This window comes from Taudactylus pleione, unplaced genomic scaffold (assembly GCF_031769625.1).
Source record: "Taudactylus pleione unplaced genomic scaffold, aTauple2 ptg000009l, whole genome shotgun sequence".
Lineage (NCBI taxonomy): Eukaryota > Metazoa > Chordata > Amphibia > Anura > Myobatrachidae > Taudactylus > Taudactylus pleione.
The window spans coordinates 3,739,782-3,759,749 of record NW_028284412.1 but is presented as its reverse complement, the minus strand read 5'-3'; the positions used below and the strand labels follow the sequence as shown (position 1 = coordinate 3,759,749).

The 19,968-nt window shown below is 46.2% G+C and overlaps 1 protein-coding gene across 2 annotated transcripts in view; it reads left to right on the top strand.

The window, feature by feature from the left end:
* Positions 1-19,968, top strand: part of RABGAP1 (RAB GTPase activating protein 1) — a 193,959-nt gene that overhangs the window by 54,626 nt on the left and 119,365 nt on the right. For both annotated transcript variants that reach the window (XM_088466930.1, XM_088466924.1), the window contains one exon: positions 17,137-17,230. In XM_088466930.1, the coding sequence (XP_088323056.1) occupies positions 17,137-17,230 (94 nt within the window). The remainder of the gene's footprint in view (positions 1-17,136; positions 17,231-19,968) is intronic.

The window sequence follows — 19,968 nt, the reverse complement described above, 5'->3', positions numbered from 1 at the left end:
CAGCAGTTCCTTCACCAGATTTTGTTCCTAAAGTTCATGGCTGCAGTCGTTCTTTCACTTGACCAGGTCACAATCCAGCAATCCTGTCCTCCAAGCTGGTCAGACCTTCTCTGGCAAATTTGAAGCATGTTTGTTTCCAGGTTTAGCAAAGTGGATCTTGTTTCTTCCGTGGAGGATGCTTTTTCATGAAAGTCGTCTTCAAATATTTCCCCCCTCTTGCTAAATGTGGTTTTGAGGGGTTGGGTACGGGATCCCGGCGGTCGGGATGCTGGCGGTCAGAATACAAACAGCGGCATTCCGACAGAATCCCAAACCAATTAGTAAACTGTCTTAACCCTCCCCCTAACCCACCATTCCTGCAGCCTAACCCTCCCTCTAGTGCCTAATGCTCCCCCTTCCCCCCGCAATCATCTTAACCCCATCCCCTAGTGCCTAACCCCTAAACTTAATTTCGGGATTGTGGAGGTTGGGATTTTGGCACCGGGAGTCCAACTGCTGTCGGTATTCCGGCGCAGGTATTCTGAGTGTCGGCATCCCGACCGCCAGGATGGTTACTACGTCCTATTTTGAGACATGCCTCAGTCAGAACAGGGAATTTCTACTTCAGGATCCATAGGGTATCCACAGGATACCTTGGGGTATAGGTGTGACGTCAGTCATCGGGCACCAAAGAGTTAAGCTTTCAGCCTCCCAGGATGCACTAGGTCCCCCTCCTATACCCCGCCCCCGAGCCAAGGCATCTCAGTTTCGTTTGGTGCCCGGCCGGAGTCGGAGGCACCTGCTAGAGGGGGGCTTAGAAGAGCCCCTGAAGCTTTTTCTTCATGCAGCTGTGACTGCACATCTGGATGAACAGCATGGACAGTCAGTCCTGACGTCCATGCTGTCTTCCCTACACCCCGCCGGTACCAGAACGCCGGTACTGATCCGGGGATGCTGGTGGACATCTGGGGTCACAGCTAGCGGTGACCCCAGATGTTCCGGACCATGGCCGGATTCAAGGGGGACAGAGGTAAGCAGCGGGGTCCCGCGGGGGGTCCCCGCTGATCACATGGTCCTAAGTCCCCAGGCAGGGGGCTCCCTGGGGACTGGCTGCAGCGTGGAGCCAGGCGACCAACCTGCGCTTCCACTACCCCCTGGGACAGCGGACCGCAGCAGAGCGGTAGCGCTGCGGCGTCCCAGGGGTTAAATGCATGCCAGGGGAGCGCGCCTTCCCTGTCTCACAGCCGGCGCCTCCCCCGCTGCACACAGCCCTCTCTGCACTGTGCTGACTGGCCCTGTGTCAGCGCTCCTCCCCCAGGCCAGCCTTCTCTCTGCTCCTCGGTGGCCATCTTTTCTGAAGCATGGTGAACGCTGCTGGAAGCCTGCATTGGAAGCATCGTGGTCTGGGTCCCCCCGCATACCTCTCCTCCGCTGTGGTCAGGTCTGTGTATGCAGCGCTGTGTCCTACTAGGCCCTGTGTCTGTGTAGTTAAGTGATCAGCGCTGTTAGTGCAGGAATTGTTATTTCTCTGCATTGTATGTGACTGTGCTAGCGCTGCTGCCTGTAACTTTTTTTCTAAACTGTCAGCTTTATACTGTCCCTGTTTTTTCTGCTAAGCCCTTGCGGTGCGGTGCTGCAGGGTGGTCTCTCGCTTCTTAAATATATAATTGGTGAGAGGGGTCACATACGTGGTGCCATCATGTCTGAAAGTGATTTTCCCCTCCGGCTACAGTGTACTACGTGTAAAGTACCGTTAGTGGAGGGGGAGGGTAGCGCGGAGGGCCTCTGCCGGCAGTGTTTGTCTATGGCGCTGCCTCTTACGGTTACTGCACCGGTACAGGAGCCGCCCTGGGCTTGTTTCGCTCAAGCGCTTACAGCCTTAGTGGGCCAGTTAGCTCCGCAGCCCGCGTTTACACCGATGGGTTTGTCCCAGCAGTCAGTGGTGTCGTCACCCATGCAGGGTTTCCCACGACAATTGGTGGTACCCCACAGTCTCCCTATTTCCCCGCTCCCGGTTTCTCAGGAGCCAGCGTGGGTTAACTCCCTGACGAGTTCTGTACAGCACTTGTCGGATGTGTTGCAAGGGGAGTCTGTGATGCGGCCGCATAAACGGCCGGTGGCGTCTGTCGGCTCCTTATGAGGATGACGAGGGGACATCTGATGATGGGGAGATTCTGGATCCTTACAATCAGGAACCTCTCCATGCTAAGGACGCTGATGCTAAGTCCAAAGTATATATTTCTGGACTTATTCGGGCGGTCCGCACAGCCTTGGTGATTGAGGACGAAGTTCCCCCAGTGGCTAAATCTAAGTATGCCTTTTTCAAAGATGTGAAGGGCGATGCCACAGTCTTTCCTCTTTCGGGTCAGTTGGTGGACCATTTAGAGGAGGCGTGGAAACAGCCTGGCAAAAGATACCAGCCGCAGAGACGCCTGGCGGTGGCTTATCCGTTCGCGGATAATTATTTTGCAAAGTGGCAATCCCCTCCACAGGTGGATTCTCACGTGACCCGTCTTGTCCGTAGTGCCACATTGCCGATGCCATCCATGTCTTAAGGATGCTACGGACCACAAGGTGGAGATCTGCCTGAAGTCCGCTTATTCCCTTGCGGGGGGGGCAGCACGGCCGGCTATGGCCATTTGCTGGGTTGCCAGGGCGATGGAGCGCTGGGCGGATTCATTAGAGGCTTCTTTTGATTCCGACTGTCCGGCCGAACAGGCGGAGTTGATTGGCAATCTCCGTGATTCGGCCACCTACATCAACGAGGCGGCCCTAGACATTAGTACTCTGGTGTCTAGGATTTCTTCAGCAGCGGTAGCTTCTCGTCGCACCTTGTGGCTGCGATCCTGGAAGGCGGACGCAGATTCCAAAAAGGGTCTGGAGGCGTTGCCGTTTACCGGAGAAGTTCTCTTCGGTCCGGATCTGGATAAGATTGTGGCCACGCTGGCGGCAGCCAAATCGGCTTGTCTCCCGTCGGCCGCTGCTCCTTCTGGTTCTGGACCATCGTCCTTTCGGTCATCTAGGGCCCAGGGCAGGCCCAAACCACAGTCGTTTCCTCGACAGGCTGGCCCTAAGAAATCGGTCAAGCCCCGGAAGCAGGCATGGAGTACCAGACGTCCGGCCCCCAAGCCAGATGACAAGCCTGCGGCTTGACGGTCCGGGCCTCCCTTTGGGGGATCCCAGGGTGGGAGGCCGCCTGCTGCAGTTCGCCCAGTGTTGGTCGACCACTATGACAGACACTTGGGTTCTGGAGGTGGTCTCCCACGGGTACGCCCTCTCCTTCCGGCACAGACCCCCAGCTCGATTCTTCACCATGGTTCTACCATCAGACCGGAACAAGGCTACGGAGCTGCGGAAGGTATTGCACACTATGCTCCAGGCTGGAGTTATAGTGCCTGTTCCATTCTCCCAGAGGGGCCAGGGTTTCTATTCAAATCTTTTTTTGGTACAGAAACCCATTGGGTCGTATCGTCCGATTCTCAACCTCAAAGCACTTAACAGGTCTTTGCGGGTACTGAAGTTTCGGATGGAGACCCTACGGTCCATCATTCTGGCGCTGGAACCTGGGGACTAAATGGTGTCATTGGACATACAGGACGCTTACCTGCATTTCCCTATTCTTTTGCCCCATCAACAGTTCCTCAGGTTTGCAATCCGCAGCGACCACTTCCAGTTTCGGGCGTTACCTTTTGGCCTGGCGACAGCACCACGGGTTTTCACCAAGGTGATGGTGGTCATGGCGGCTTCTCTGCGGCTGCAGGGAGTCCGCATGTTGCCGTACTTAAACGACCTGTTATTGGTGGCAGGATCTCCAGAGCTCCTGTTACGCCACTTGGACCTGACCATTGCACTGCTGCAATGGCACGGCTGGCTAATCAACTGGCAGAAGTCCACTCTAATCCCGTCTCGGAGGATTTTGCATCTTGGAGCCTTATTGGACTCGGGACAGCAAAGGATCTTCGTGACGGAGGACAAGATCTCTGCTTTACAGTCAAGGGTGCGCAGTTGTCTGCACAGCCGCCGGGTGTCCCTACACTCGGCGATGAGGTTACTGGGCTCCATGGTGTCGGTGTTCGACATGGTGGAATACGCCCAGTTTCACTCCAGACCTCTGCAGCACCTGATCCTGTCCAAGTGGAACGGGCTGACTCAGTCTCTGAAGTCCCAGACGATTGTGCTCACCCCGGAGGTTCGCCTGTCCCTTGCTTGGTGGTTACAGACCCACCTCAACAAGGGACGTCCGTTCTGGGTTCCAAATTGGGTCCTGTTGACAACGGACGCCAGTCTTCGGGGCTGGGGAGCGGTTTTGGGTCCACACTTGTTCCAGGGCAGGTGGACGCCGATAGAAGCGGAGCTTCCCATAAATATCTTGGAAATCCGTGCGGTCTTCAATGCTCTCCAGCAGGCACATCGGTTTCTCCAGGGTAACCCGGTACAGGTCCAGTCGGACAACGCTACCACCGTGGCCTACATAAACAGGCAAGGAGGAACCCGCAGTCAGGCGGCTCTCGTAGAGGTCTCTCGGATCCTGGTTTGGGTGGAGCGCAATCTTCCGGCCATATCAGCGGTCTTCATCCCGGGAGTGCTAAATTGGGAGGCGGACTTTCTAAGTCGCCAGGACGTTCATCCGGGGGAATGGTCCCTGCACCCGGACGTTTTTCAACTGCTGGTGGACAGGTGGGGTCTTCCAGAGATCGACCTCATGGCGTCCCGGCACAACAACAAGTTGCCGGTGTACGGGTCTCGTACAAGAGACAAAGGGGCGTCTCTGGTGGATGCTCTGTCCGTCCGGTGGACGTTCCGGTTCGCATACCTGTTCCCTCCGGTCTCCCTTCTTCCACGGGTAATCCGGAAATTCAAACAGGAAGGAGGGACGCTCCTGTTGATAGCTCCTGCGTGGCCCAGACGGCACTGGTTCTCAGACCTTCAGGGTCTGTCCGTGGTCAGTCCTCTGCGGTTGCCGCTACAACCGGACCTTCTGTCTCAGGGTCCTTGTCTTCACCCGGACCTGACTCGGCTGTCTTTGACGGCGTGGCTGTTGAGACGGCCATGCTGAGGTCCCGGGGGTTTTCCAGCTCTGTGGTGCGTACCATGTTGCGAGCTCGGAAACCGTCTTCCGCGAGGATATACCATCGCGTGTGGCATACGTTCTTCCAGTGGTGTCGACCGAGAGGTTATGCACCGAGGGAGTTTCGTCTGTCTCGGATTCTCGCCTTCCTACAAGCGGGACTAGATCATGGGCTTCGCCTTGCTTCTTTGAAGGTACAGGTTTCGGCCCTGTCTGTTTGGTTTCACCGTAGGATTGCTACAATCCCGGATGTGCGCACCTTTATGCAAGGTGTTGTCCGCATTCAGCCGCCCTTTGTTCCACCTGTGGCGCCTTGGGATTTGGCTGTGGTCCTGAGGGCTCTCCAAGGACCGCCGTTTGAACCACTGGGCTCAGTGGATCTTAAATGGCTTACAGCTAAGACTGTTTTCCTTCTGGCTATTGCTTTGGCCAGACGTGTTTCTGAGTTAGGGGCTCTTTCTTGTAGACCCCCTTTCTTGGTTTTTCATGGGAACAGGGCAGTGCTCCGCACTCGGCCCGAGTTTCTTCCCAAAGTTGTTTCCCAGTTTCATGTTAACGAGGAAATCGTTGTTCCGGCCTTTAACTCACCGGGTCTTTCCGTGGGTGAGGCCTCTTTGGATGTTGTGCGGGCCTTAAGGACTTATGTTGACCGCACTACTTCGTTTAGGAAGTCGGACGGTTTGTTTGTCCTCTATGGCTTCTGTAAAAAGGGTTGGCCTGCTTCAAAGCAAACTTTGGCAGCCTGGATCCGTATGGCTATTTCTGAAGCTTATCTTCATGAAGGCCTGCCGGTTCCTCCTTCTGTGAAGGCTCATTCCACTAGGTCTGTGGGTCCTTCGTGGGCAGCTCGACGTGGTGCCTCTGCAGTCCAGATCTGCAAGGCTGCTACGTGGTCCTCTGTCCATACCTTCGTGAGGTATTACAGGTTTGACACCTTCGCCTCTCAGGATGCTTCCTTCGGGCGGCGGATTCTCCTTTCTGCACAGGAGCGTCCCCACCCTTAAAGGATACTGCTTTGGGACATCCCCAAGGTATCATGTGGATACCCTATGGACCCTGAAATAGAAAATATGAGATATGGTAAGAACTTACCCTTGTTATCTCTCTTTCTACGAAGTCCATAGGGTTCCACAGGACTCCCGCCCTGTCGCACCTGTGCTGCAGATGGGCTTTGCTCTGGTCACCGGTTTTCCGTCTCCCTCTGGTGAGAATGTGATTCTTGTGTGTGTCCAGATCTTTGTTCTCTCTCTTCCTTCTCCTCCTCCGGCCTATGGCTTGGTAACTAACTGAGATGCCTTGGCTCGGGGGCGGGGTATAGGAGGGGGACCTAGTGCATCCTGGGAGGCTGAAAGCTTAACTCTTTGGTGCCCGATGACTGACGTCACACCTATATCCCAAGGTATCCTGTGGAACCCTATGGACTTCGTAGAAATAGAGATAACAAGGGTAAGTTCTTACCATATCTCATATTATTTGTACTTGCTGTTAAATCTTTCTTCAAGGCTATAGGGGATGTCTTAAACCCTCCCAGTACTGCTTTCCTCTTCTTACTGTCTTTCTGGACCAATTGTAAAGGGAGGAGGATCCAGGGCATTATTTGGGTTATACAGAGGAAAAAAGAGAAAATAGATGTTTTTTTTTTTTTTTTCTCCTGCCTCCTAGTGGTGAAACTTCAAAATTTGTTTCCCAAAATCTCAGCCTGTATAGCTGTCCTCCTATATATGTACTTACAAGTACGTCTTTTGCTTTTTGAAAATTAAGTGTTTAATTTCTGTAAAAGTGTCCAGTCTTTTGTTTTCTCAAATCTTCCATTCAACCTGCTACACTAGTGGTATTTGGGGCTCTTTTGGGGAAGCCCCCCCTTATTTATTTTTTCTCCTCGGTGCGGCCCATTGAAACGCCACCATCCCCTGCTTGTAGGTATAGTACATAAAGAAATATCAACCATACTGGATAGTCTAAGAATGTTACACTTAATGGTCCGAATACCAGAGCAGAAGGTCTATATTCTGCAAGATGGGGCACCCACTGACAACAAAAATCTTGATCATACAAAGAAGATTGAGTTGTCTTATTAATAATATTGCATACTAAAGGTTATAAACCAGCAAAGTCCTAAAATGCTAGTCAAGAAAATTGATGTGACAAAGGTAAGGGATACTTGCGAAATAAAATAAGAAACTGCATGGCGCTTTGGGTCTGTCTATTATTTCTGTTGCTGTACATGGTTTGTTACTTGATATCAGACAAGGGGCCTGATTCAGCTTGGATCGCAGTTGCTAACTTGTGTGCAATTCTGTAGGCAGGTCTTAGGCGAATATATTCAAATGCTACATTCGCAATGCCGTCGAACCCATCACATACACGCCCTACGCCTACGCTCACATTCATAACACCGCCCAAATCAGGTCAAACATCAGACACATCGAAGGACATCGAACCCACACTCAGCATTGCAGCAGGTCAGACCTTACTCACAAATTGCTAGCTTTCCAGGTCACGTGGAAAGTTCCGTCTACATGGAAAAATAGAATTTGAAAGCAGATGAGAACCACTTGGCCCATAGGGGGGTAAATTTACTAAAGAGAGAGTTTTTAGAAGTGAGTTTTAGAAGTGATGTTGCCCATAGCATCCAATCCGACTCTACTTAACATTTAACTAGCACCTTCTAGAAGATAATAGCTAGAATTTGATTGGTTGCTATGGGCAACATCACTTCTAAAAAAAACATCTCACTTTAGTAAATTTACCCCCTAGTCTGCCCCATTTTAAACATATTGTTACCTGAACCCTTCCTGATCCTTACTTCTTCTGAAGGATATCCTTATGTCTATCCCATGCATGTTTAAATTGCTCTACTGTCTTAGCCTCTACCACCTCTGATGGGAGGCTATTCCACTTGTCCAGTACTCTTTCTGTGAAGTAATATTTCCACAAATTTCGCCTGAACCTACCACCCTCCAGTTTCAGAACATGTCCTCTTGTTCTAATACTTGTCATTCTTTGACGAATGTCTCCTTCCTTTACCTTGTTAAAACCCTTTATATATTTGAACGTTTTTTTATCATGTCCCCTCTTTGCCTTCTCTACTCCAAACCATACATATTAAGATCTTTTAGTTTTTGCACCTTTTTTAGTTGCCCTTCTTTGTACAGTCTCTAATGATTTAATATCCTTCTGGAGATATGGCCTCTAGAACTGGACATGGTATTCGAGATGAGGACGTACCAATGACCTATACAGTGGTATTATCACTTCTTTCTTTCTGTTACTGATTCCTTTCCCTATGCAACCAAACATCTGACTTGCCTTCCTCATTGCTTTGTTACAATGTTTACTTGCCTTTAAGTCACCTGAAATAGTGACTCCTAGATCCCTTTCCTCTTCAGTAGTTTCCAGTATAGTGCCATTAATACTATATTTAGCCTTTGGATTTTTGAGACCCAAGTGCATGATCTTGCTTTTTTTGGCATTAAACTGTAGTTGCCGCGTTCTTGACCATTCCTCTAGTCTACCTAGATCTTCAATCATTTGTTTTACCCCTCCTGGTGTGTCTACCCTGTTGCATACCTTTTTGTGCCATCTGCAAAAAGGCATAGTTTCCCTTCAATACCATTTGCAATGTCACAAATAAAGATATTAAAAAGCACTGGTCCAAGTACAGATCCCTGAGGTACTCCACTTAAAATTTCACTCTTGAGACTGCACTCCATTTACTACAACTCTGTTTCCTATCCTGCAGCCATGTTCGTATCCATCCAACTATCTTTGTATCCAATCTCATGCTATCCATTTTAACAGTCTGCAATGTGGAACAGTGTCAAAAGCCTTACTAAAGTCTAGATAAGCTATATCTATGGCCCCCCCTTTATCTATTTCCTTAGTCACCCAGTCCAAAAAGTCAATAAGACTTGCTTGACATGATCTCCCCCCAGTAAATCCATGCTGTTTGGGATCCTGCAAATTGCTGGATTTGAGATAATCTACAACTCTTTCTTTTAAGAGTGTTTCCATCAATTTCCCTACTACTGATGTAAGGCTCACTGGTCGGTAGTTGCTTTCCTCTTCCTTGCTTCCACATTTGCTCTTTTCCAGTCCTCTGAATTACTCCAGTAGCTAGTGACTGGTTGAATAATTCTTAAAGGGGTGCTGGTAACACCATTAACAGATCTTTTAGTTTCCTTGGATGTATCCCATCTGGCTCCATTGATTTATCCACTTCAGTTCTTTTAGGATCTTCTCTGTAAATGTGCTTGTTCCTACCTCATTTTTCTGATTACACCTGCAACTTAACTGTGGCCCCCTTGCCCTCTCTCTCAGTAGTGAATACTGAACAAAAATAATTATTAAGATGATCAGCTATTACATTGTCTCCCTCAACAAGACTCCCTCTTTCTGTCTTTAGTCTTTATTCCACCTTTTGTTTTTCTCCTTTCGCTTATATACTTAAAAAGTTTTGCCCCCTTTACCCCACTGACTGTGCCATTTTCTCCTTAGCTTTTGCCTTTGCACATCTGATTACTTTCTTGGCCTCCTTCTGTTTTACAAGATACACCTTTGTCCTCATTATTTTGCGTCTAATTTATGCACGTCCATGCAACAGCGTTCAAATGCCCCATTACCACCCCCCAAACACTCTCTGCTTGTCAATCAACTGATGCCCTGCGTTTAGTCTATGGTGTCCGTGCGTTCACAATGGCGAGTTCGTGCAGTACGCAACAATCGACTGATAGCGTACACATTAGCAACTGCGATCCAATCTGAATATAGCCCAAGATGTCTAGTTTCAAGCATAGATTGTACACATTGTTGATTTCATTGTGTAGGGAGATGGGTAGTTAATTGGGAAGTATTCATTTAAATATTATGTGGAATTGTGTGTCTAATAATATCCCACTTCTAATGCTGGGTCGACAAACCTCAGAATACAATGTTATAGCTACTTTCTGCCGTGTATACTGTAATTATTTAGTCACATGTAATCCACAACACAATACAGTAAAACAGACGTCAACTTTCTGGACCTACACATCTTCATCGGCGAACACAAAATACATACCAAGACATTTCACAAACCAGTAGACGTCAACAGTTTCATTCTGTCAGATAGTGGACATCACCCAAACTGGCTCCAAAACATACCTAACAGCCAATTCAAACGCATCAGACGGAACTGTACCAAACTAAAAGACTACCACGAACAAGGGATACGAATGAAGGAACAATTCATAGCCAAAAAGTACGACAACAAAACACTCCAAGATACTCTGGACAAAATAGGCAACGAGGGACGCTCACCCCTATTACAATACAAACCTGACAAACAACAACACACCAATGATATACCTTTCATAACGCAGTACGACACCAGTGCCACCAAGATAAAACAAGTAATCAAGAAACACTGGAATTTACTACTTAAGGACGACACACTGGCAACAATACTTCCCACACACCCAAAGGTAATATACCGCAAATCACCAAACATCAAAGACAAATTAGTTCACAACCACATACCCCCGACTTCGCTGACACAAATCACCATAGATCAAGAACCCCTGAAGAAGGGCTTCTACCATTGTGGAACATGTACTAACTGCCGAACACTAGGACATAGGAGCACCAAACCAACCACCACATTCTCTTCATCACAAACAGGAAAAACTTACAATATCCGAGAACACATAACATGCAACACCAATCACGTGATATACATGCTACAATGTCCCTGCAACCGTCAATATATAGGACGCACTATCAGACCCCTCAAAACTAGAATCGCAGAGCACATCAGAGGCATAGTAAACAAGACAGATACCCACAACGTCCCTCTACACTTCCAAGAAAGACACGCCAGTAACACAAAAGGTATGACCTTTATAGGCATCAAGGCTCTGAGTAAGAACTGGAGAGGAGGGGACATAATAAAAAGATTAAATAAGAACTTAAGTGGATCTTCACCATGCAAACATTCGCACCAAAAGGCCTAAACATTGACAATGAAATTAAATCAGTAATAACCCGTTAGGCTCAACCCACTAGGAAAGGTACGGACCCTGCAACACACCCACAACTCAACCATCACCCGAGAGCAACCGACCATTTTACTACATAGAAGGTGAACCACTGTGAACCCCATCGCACACAATGCATAAACAATGTACTCACATCACGACACTACAAGAGTAACTCACATGATACAACCAACACTCCGTCACACCAAGAGCGTGTACAGACAACACAACTATAGTACCACCCCCCACACACATCAATTAGTAAGTTATATATCACCGTTACATAGGACACAGACATGTACATGATGACAAATTGCACCATGAGACAATTCCCACACCAACCAATACAAGACATTTGTTAACACCCAGCTAGACGGTACGACACGTCCCTCACAACCACCGTCTCCACATCACCGACACTGGATATCAGTGTTGACACACCCAAATTATCAGACCAACAATGCACATCTGATCAGGTCACAGAATACACATCTCTCACAAGATTTAGCGTCTCCACGCACCCACCACAGATTGATGGCATCAAGCCACCCATCTCACATTCACCAGAATACGTAACTAGTTATCAACCCCCCCAAACCCCCCCTTTTTTTACCCACCCTTTTCCAACCGCCCCCCCCCTCCGTAACCACCATGTCCCTACAACTTAACTGTAACCCCGACACATCCAGAATAACAGATTCCACGACACAAGCACCTGCCCATATTACACGAATATAAGGGGTAACCTATACACAGGGGACATAACCAGAATCTCAACACACACACACCACAGTTTGGCAGCATCGGGCCACCCATCCAACGATTCCCATCACGCGCACCCATATACCTACATATACGTTGCATGCATACAATACCACTTATATATGTGTTGAATACTTTATTTAATCCCCTCTCCATACAAAGTAACCCCCCATCATAGGCGCTATACGCGAGACGCCTGCCGCATACAGCACCTCTGGAGTTAGGTCCCAGCAAGCTAGCGTCACCATGGAGACCAGGACGCTGCCACCGCGAACCCCCTCCCTGATAGGCCAATGTACACCTTGTGACGCTCGGCGCAGGGGGATGCCTGCGTCTATGCGTCACATGGCTTGCCACACTCCCGGCCAACACTGACCACATGACAGTGACGCGCACGTGGGAGGTGACGTCAGAGGGATACCCGACGCTCCCACGGCAACGCTCACTGCCGGGCAGCCCGGCCATTACCGCGTGGTGTATTACGCGCGCGCTGACACACCCCCCCCGCTTACATAACATAGCATTACCACCAATGATTAGTCTATATGAATGTCAATCACTCACACTGCCCCATCCCACCCAATACAGCCCACACCTACTAACACCGCTGTCACGATAGGCTACCCAACCCACAGGCCACGCCCACACACTCACCTTCCACCTATATAGCATGCTCACATTCAACCTATCAGTAACTCCTTGAAGAAGGCTTAAGGCCGAAACGCGTTATAGGCAATACACCCCCGCACAGGACTACTGCACTACCCCACCTTGTACCCCATCATCAACCCCACGGCAAGGTGGTACAGAATTACAAACGCGGACAGCCGCATCATCCCCCATCTCGAAGCAGTGACGAGGGCCCTTCCGGCACACCCTGCGGGCTCGCAGGGTGCCAGCAACCACCGGACCAATACCGGAGTACACGACATCTGTGCAAGGACTAGAGACTGCAACCTACCGTTAGGTAACTACAACATCAGTGCGGGACGCCGTTACTGTCACTATACGGGACTTTTTCATAAGCATCATCATTATCCTGGTCCTCTAAGACTGTGACCATAGGTCCAGCAAAGGGTACGTGCAGAAGTAAGGGCCGCACGGAAAGGAGCCCCCTAAAAGGGCCCACCGACTCCCTGACCAGGAAATCACTAAAACCCGCCACTCAACCCCAATCTCATTCACGGAACCGCCTGGGGAGCACTGTGACTCGCCAATAAACAGGTTGGATTCAATCTCAAGTGTCTGGCTCTTCATTACACACCAACAACACCTACACAGTAGACACACCAATACACGCCATCCATTGATACTACATAACCCCCCCAAATTTCGCTTTCCCACCTCCCCTTCCCCTGCCTCCCCCCTCTTTCCCCCCCCCCCCCGTTCCTCCCATCCCTCACCCCACCATTATATATGCATACATTTTCACTATAATAACATTTTTTTTTCCCCTCGCAGCATATATTCACACACAGGAGCGCACGTGAAAACCCCCCCCTCGTCCAACTTGTAACAAACAGGATCTGGTACTCCTGTTCCACGTGCAGCACCAACATAGCCCCACCTTTCTTGTTTTCCCCCTATCCTGCTCCCCATTCTCCCTCCCTCACACATCTTTATAGACATACCCTCTAAGACCTGGAGCGCGGACCACTCTGTTCATCATAATCCACAACAATAGCAGATATTTATATTGATTCCACAATCACCTTTAGAATTGGTACATCTGCTGCAGAAAAGAGGGTTATTGCCCACCTCACAAAAACTAGTATAAAATCACACAATTCTGGGCTGGAATATAAACAAATTAAAAATATTTATTTAATCATACATATCCAATAAACAAAACAAAAAAAATTTATACAAAGGGTCATATACTGAGCCATATTGAACTTTGTCTTACAAATATTATTGACATAAATTAAATCATAGTCTATATAGTTATGCATGCCGCATATGTGTGGGATATAGGTTTTAGAATTAAAAGTAATACTAATGGAATAAGTATTTGCACCAGCACTTTTAAAGTAAAATAAAAGGGTTTTGCAATCCCAACTTGAAATAGCCAATGGAATTGAAGATCTTGCTATTTAGGATGATGTGTTCAGAGAAGGAGCAATCAACTTGAAAAAGGTCACAGGTGTGACCGAAACGTGTAGTTGCTCCAGACGGACAAAGATTCCTCCAGTGCACAGAGACCCAAAATCTCTTTGCTTAGTCAGTAAGGAGGGTTCCCAGTGGTTCAGAACCAAGACCTGACATTTCTACCTTTTTTTAAAATAGGGATTTTCCTGAACTTTTCACCTGCTCAGGAAGTGGTGATAACTAATTTGCGTTTAATCCTATGAACAATTCACACTTACGAAAACCACAGCTAATAGGATTGCGCAAGTAAGTATTCGCACAATAAGATTTTTTTTTTTGCTTACCGCGGCTAGTTGAATTCCCCACTTAGACCTATTAGACAGGCTCCTGAACTATTGATTATCAGAAAATGGCTTGTAGAAGGAAGTACATGAGATTCCACTTTGCAATGTAACACTACTTGCAGCATTTATAGATACAATAGTATTCTTCCAATTCCCTCCACAGTATCTATATAATTATAAACGTGAATATGCTTCAGTAATTGGATACAATAAACTGGTTGCTCTTTTTTGTATAGCTATTAATAGCTGCTGGTGGCTAATATTGATTTACAGCCCCTTTGCAGGTCACATACTGATCTTAAATTTTCTTTTCACTCATATTAAATATGACCGTTTTGGCTTTTTGGAATAAATTCTGTTTTGTATGTAATTTTATAGTAAATACTAGTAAAATGGATCCACCATTCATTTTGCTAGTAAAATAAATCTGCCCTGCTCAGCTATACTGATCCCGTTGCTAACACAATGGTTTTCCCCTTTCTGCTGGTCTGTTCTGTCTTTATGGTGAAGCTGTTGGGAGGGTGCACTCTCCTGCTCTCACTTCACGGAGAACTGGAAGTTGACACGTGTTTTGCAGTTGGACTTGTGCTTTGATAGGTAATGGGTGTGGTATATTTTGTCACCATGAGAATGTCAATATGGTCATAATGTTGACATGATTACTATATCGACAAAACGTCTACGGTGGTTTAATGGTGACTTACTTGGTACAACAGGCCCGACTGCTCCAGTGGTGTCTTCCAGGTCCGGCAGTCAGGTGAAGATGACTTCTAGCAGTAAGTATATCACTAATCTCCCGCGGATCGGAGTGACATATCTGGTGCATCGTCTAGTCTGTACCGATGATATGCACGCTCCCGCAGGTCACTAGTGACCACGCCCATCATCCCTGCTGCATATGCTATGCTGCAGAATAACTCGTAGCTCCTCCCTTTAGACCCTGAATCGGTAAGTGTGTATACACTTGCTGCATGCAGGGACCAGTTGCCGGCGATGTCGTGCTGGGTACACATCGTGTAGTGTGTACCTAGTTTACGGTACTGTTATCAGAAGTAGATGAACTGTATATCGTCGGAAGTCTGCACTGCATGCTGGAAAATAACTGCAAATTCTGTTTCATTGCCTGCAACTCTGTATTAGGCCTACAATAGGTATGTGCATAGTATATGGTATCAAGTATTTAATTTGGTTTAGAATAAATTAAATACCTACAGAATAAAAGCATGTATGAATTCCATAATTAGATTTGCTTTAAACTAAAATACGTGTATGTCTGTGTATCACCCTGTTTTTCAGATGCATGAAGTATATGATATACAAACAAACCCCATCAAAAATGAGCATAAGACAAGTAACCGTGAAATTAGATTAGTCACCACACATTCAGTGCCAGGGTTCATTTTAGATGTGTCAGGGTAACAATTACATCTTACAAACTGGTATGCTGAGAGGAACTGGGGCCTGATCCAATATGGATAGGCATGTTACAGCTTTGGGGCAAACACATAATAATTGTGAGCTAATTCCCTTCACTTGGACCCTGATTCTCCAATTGATATGCTAGTTCCTGTCTTGTTTTCTTACTGTCACATGTTGCGTTTGTTATTGGGAAAAAAAAAAAAAGTCCCTCAGATGATCTCTCATGTTATGTCAACTATGTTTCTCATTCCTTAGTGAGTTGTAGCAGAGAACAGCAACACTCCTTTGGAGCCTATGAATTTATGGTTGCTCCTCCCCCCACACTTCACATCAGCCATATTCTTCTGCCCCTCAGTTGATAAGAAATTATGCCTAGGGGAGTTCCTTTTTTTCCAATAGCATGTATAACTAACACTCTCACACGATCACAGGTTACTGCATACCTCTTGTTTTAGGTGCACCAGTCTCTGTAGCACTGCAGTAAACACTGTTGGACGTGTGCAACTGTCCCCTATTGGGATTTTTCTATTGATCTTATATCTCAAGTGAGCACAGGGACTTCACACATGTGTGCTGTGGGTCTTTTATACTAGCTTTTTTTAACCAGACAGTTTTCCCAAAATGTATTTGCAGACTTCATATTCAAACAACCACGCTGCTCTTGCTAGTATAGAGCTTTCCCATTTCTTAGGATATTAATACATAAGCACATACGGACCTAAATAGTATATATCATATAAATGAGCTGACCTTAACAAAGACACACTGAATACACAATTTTTGCCATCCACATCAACCCGTGTTACATGAATTGAACTGTTTGCACAACACCTTTTGTGTTACTAGCTAAATGGAAATGTGTCTGCTTGATGATGTAAAGACATGGCTGAAGATTTAAAAAAAACATTAAAAAGATAAAGCAATGTACAGCTGTGTCCACATACATCTAGCCTCCTTGCGCCTTAATCAGCCCTTCAGGTCGCACTATGCTGTGGTGCGACTCTGTAGCACTAAGCATCTTTTGTGTGACTTTTTCCATTTAAAATGTCTTATTCGCAAAGTGATACGAATAGGATGCACAAGCAGCTTCTGCTGATTAAAATATGCAGCTTGCCTACATTCTGTGTGCGACTGCGGCTGTACCTGCATGCCAAATGCTACATTAGTGTCCCATCACTGACACTATCGAGTGCTACAGAATCGCACGGCGCACTCACGTTAAGTGTACCGTAGCACGCGGAGGGTGGATGTATGTTGACACGTCTGTAGTTAATAAATATGGGCAGCTACTTTCATTTCTATAAAATGTCATGTCAGCACTTTTATTTTAATTTTTTTATTTTCAAACTCCTAAAGACTTATGTGGACTGGTTTAGTTGTCTGTGTATATATAATATAATCTAACATAAAATATATTTGCCCACGATGTCCATTTTGAGAAATTTGTTTAAATGTGTTCTAGATAACGACGAGCCTCTTTTGAGCGGGTCTGGGGATGTATCCAAAGAATGTGCAGAGAAAATCCTTGAAACTTGGGGAGATCTATTGTCAAAATGGTAAGATGGGAAATCTATATAACATATTGTCTCAATAAGACAGCCTACTATTCTGTTACTTTACACACTCTAATTCTTATATTGGGCACATGTCATTTTGTGTGTGCTATAACACCAGCCATTACCTTGCTATCTAGCAAAATCGTATGTGGTTGAGGATAGACTAGAATTATACTGTCCAGATACCTGTGACTGTTCGTATGCTTGGTCTCGAAACAATATAAATACAATTTAATACTCTGCTGTTGTGTGCAAGTAACACTGATCATAATCTACCCAAAATACTGTATACTTTAATCTTAGAAATCATGTTCACCATTTGCGTTTTCCATGGGTGCTTGGTTTGTGTTATTTTAGATTTATTTTTACGAAGGCTGATTAGCACCTGTCCCAGGTCTTACCTGTCAGAGAGTGTCCATTTGTCAGTGGATAAAAGCACATCCCCCCCTTACCCCCAGAACATTATTTTCCCAGCCCATTTATCAAATAAGAAAGGTTAGATTTATTATACATTTCTTAGTTTGGAAAGCCTCCTCCATATTTTCTGAAGCTGACAGATCACCACCACGTGTTTGTTTTCTGGATGAACACTTGGGATCGCCATATGGTCACTGACTAAGTTGAGCACACAGCAGCATTTTGAATAATCATATTGTTCATTTGTGGATGAATCTTAATTAGTGAATGATCACCGCACTCGAGGAGCAATTTGAACCTGGCATATAGCAATCGATCGCATTGAGTCAGAATAATGGCCAACCACAATTCTCCATTGTCATTGATCAGTTCTGACTCTTTGGTTGACTTCACTTGTTTTTCTACCCACATAGAAAAATATACGATCAGTTTAAAAACTATTGTAACATACTATGAAATTAATGCACTGGTGGCGAATTTAGTGCTGTGTACCTACAAAGGCGCTGCTCATTATCTATATGCCACTAGTCCCTTCCCTCCTAAAAGAAGAATTCAGCTCAACTCAGACTGGGACAAGCGGGTATAAAATATCATAAGCATGTTTAACTAAGTATTTAGGAAACCAGATAAAAGTATATGTACTATACAATTATGGCATGGACGTGATAAGGGGGAAAGTTAGAGCACATAATACATTTGCAACAAAAATTGTGGCTGGAGGATATGAGATTAGGGATTAATGGGAGGTAGAATCTGCTAGTTACTGCCGTACATTGAATTCCATGTGCTATAATACTTAAGGCTTTGGAATTTCAATTTCTTATTTTACATTTCAACTAATAGTAAAAATTGTATGAGATGAGATCTACTAAATATTTGCTTTTATTTTTTATTACAGTAGATTTTATTAAGATGATTCAGTCATTAAACTCACTATTGTGTATTCTCGTGTTACCATCTAATATACCTTTTTAAATATAACTTATAAACTTAACTTCTAACAATAAAGACAAAGACAATATTGCTGGTGTTTAAAATTTTTGTCAATTTTTATTATTGACAAGTATTAAATTTTTGGCTATAGTTAATAATAATGGTGGCAGCACAAAAGAACCCATAAGACAATCAAACCATCGCAAGCCAAGCGTTGATGATCAACTTCTCCTTTTACGTCAACCCCCCGCCAGGGTGGTGTAGCCATTTCCCATTCAGGACAATTGGCTGTCGCCTTACTCCACCTGAAGGAGAGCGCACTTACTAAGCCTAAAACTGTTAAAATTAACTAACTCAAAGTGCCATTTTTTTACTGCCAAGTGAAGCCTAAACCGACATGCCGCCACCACAAAAAAACACTCCTTAACCAGCAGAAAATGCCCTCCAGAAAAATAGCTAAATCTTCAGGACTAAAATGAACTCCATCTCCATGATGCAAATGGGCATCACGGAATTGTATCAAAACATGCTCGACAGCACCACCACTCTTCTCCACCATGTACCTAGCCACCGCTGTATTGACATTCCTCCTAGCCACATCCAGCCACGCACCAGACCCGGCATTCCTCCACACACGCCTAGGGACAATGAAGGACCACACTAACTTACAAGAAGGCAAGGCCTCCACAATCAGGTGATGGTCTCTGATGATCAGTGCAGGTCAAGAGCCGTCCACTGCTCTAAGTCATTACCACTGAGATGCAGCACTAAAACTTGAGGCAAACCGTAAGACCGTACAGCTGACAACCTTTCTGGAAGAGAGCCCCGACACATCCCTCTAAAACCCAACCACCTAATTCAATGAGTTTGGGAGAAGACGATAGAGTCTGATTCTAAGTGGGATTGAGCAGCCTAAAAAAATGTAAGAATGCCCTAACACCCGTATTGGCTGGACATCAATGACACCTGAAACGTATAAAAGAGAAGTCAACATGGAAAGAAAAAACAGGCGAAAAGGCACACCATACCAATAAGACAGCGGAAGGGGACAAAAATGGGGGGGAAAAAAACTTAGCCAACCGGACTTGAGGCAAAAAACCCCCCAAAAAACAGCGTTAACTAACAATCATGCCATATAATTAATAAGCCATTGGGCCACCGGGGGGAAATGAAAAATTCCTCACTCTCGCAGTATGTTGGCGAGTGGCTAGGCCTCCGGTGAGCTATGTTGACGCAAACGCAGATAAACCCGGATGCATGTAGCATCAGAATACAGCAGAACACCGACCAAGGGATTGAATCTCCCCATCGGAAGCCGCAGGTGTAGCAGCCCCAATACAAAGTGAGTATCTAACTCGAAAGACACGAGGCCTAAAAAAGCCAAACAA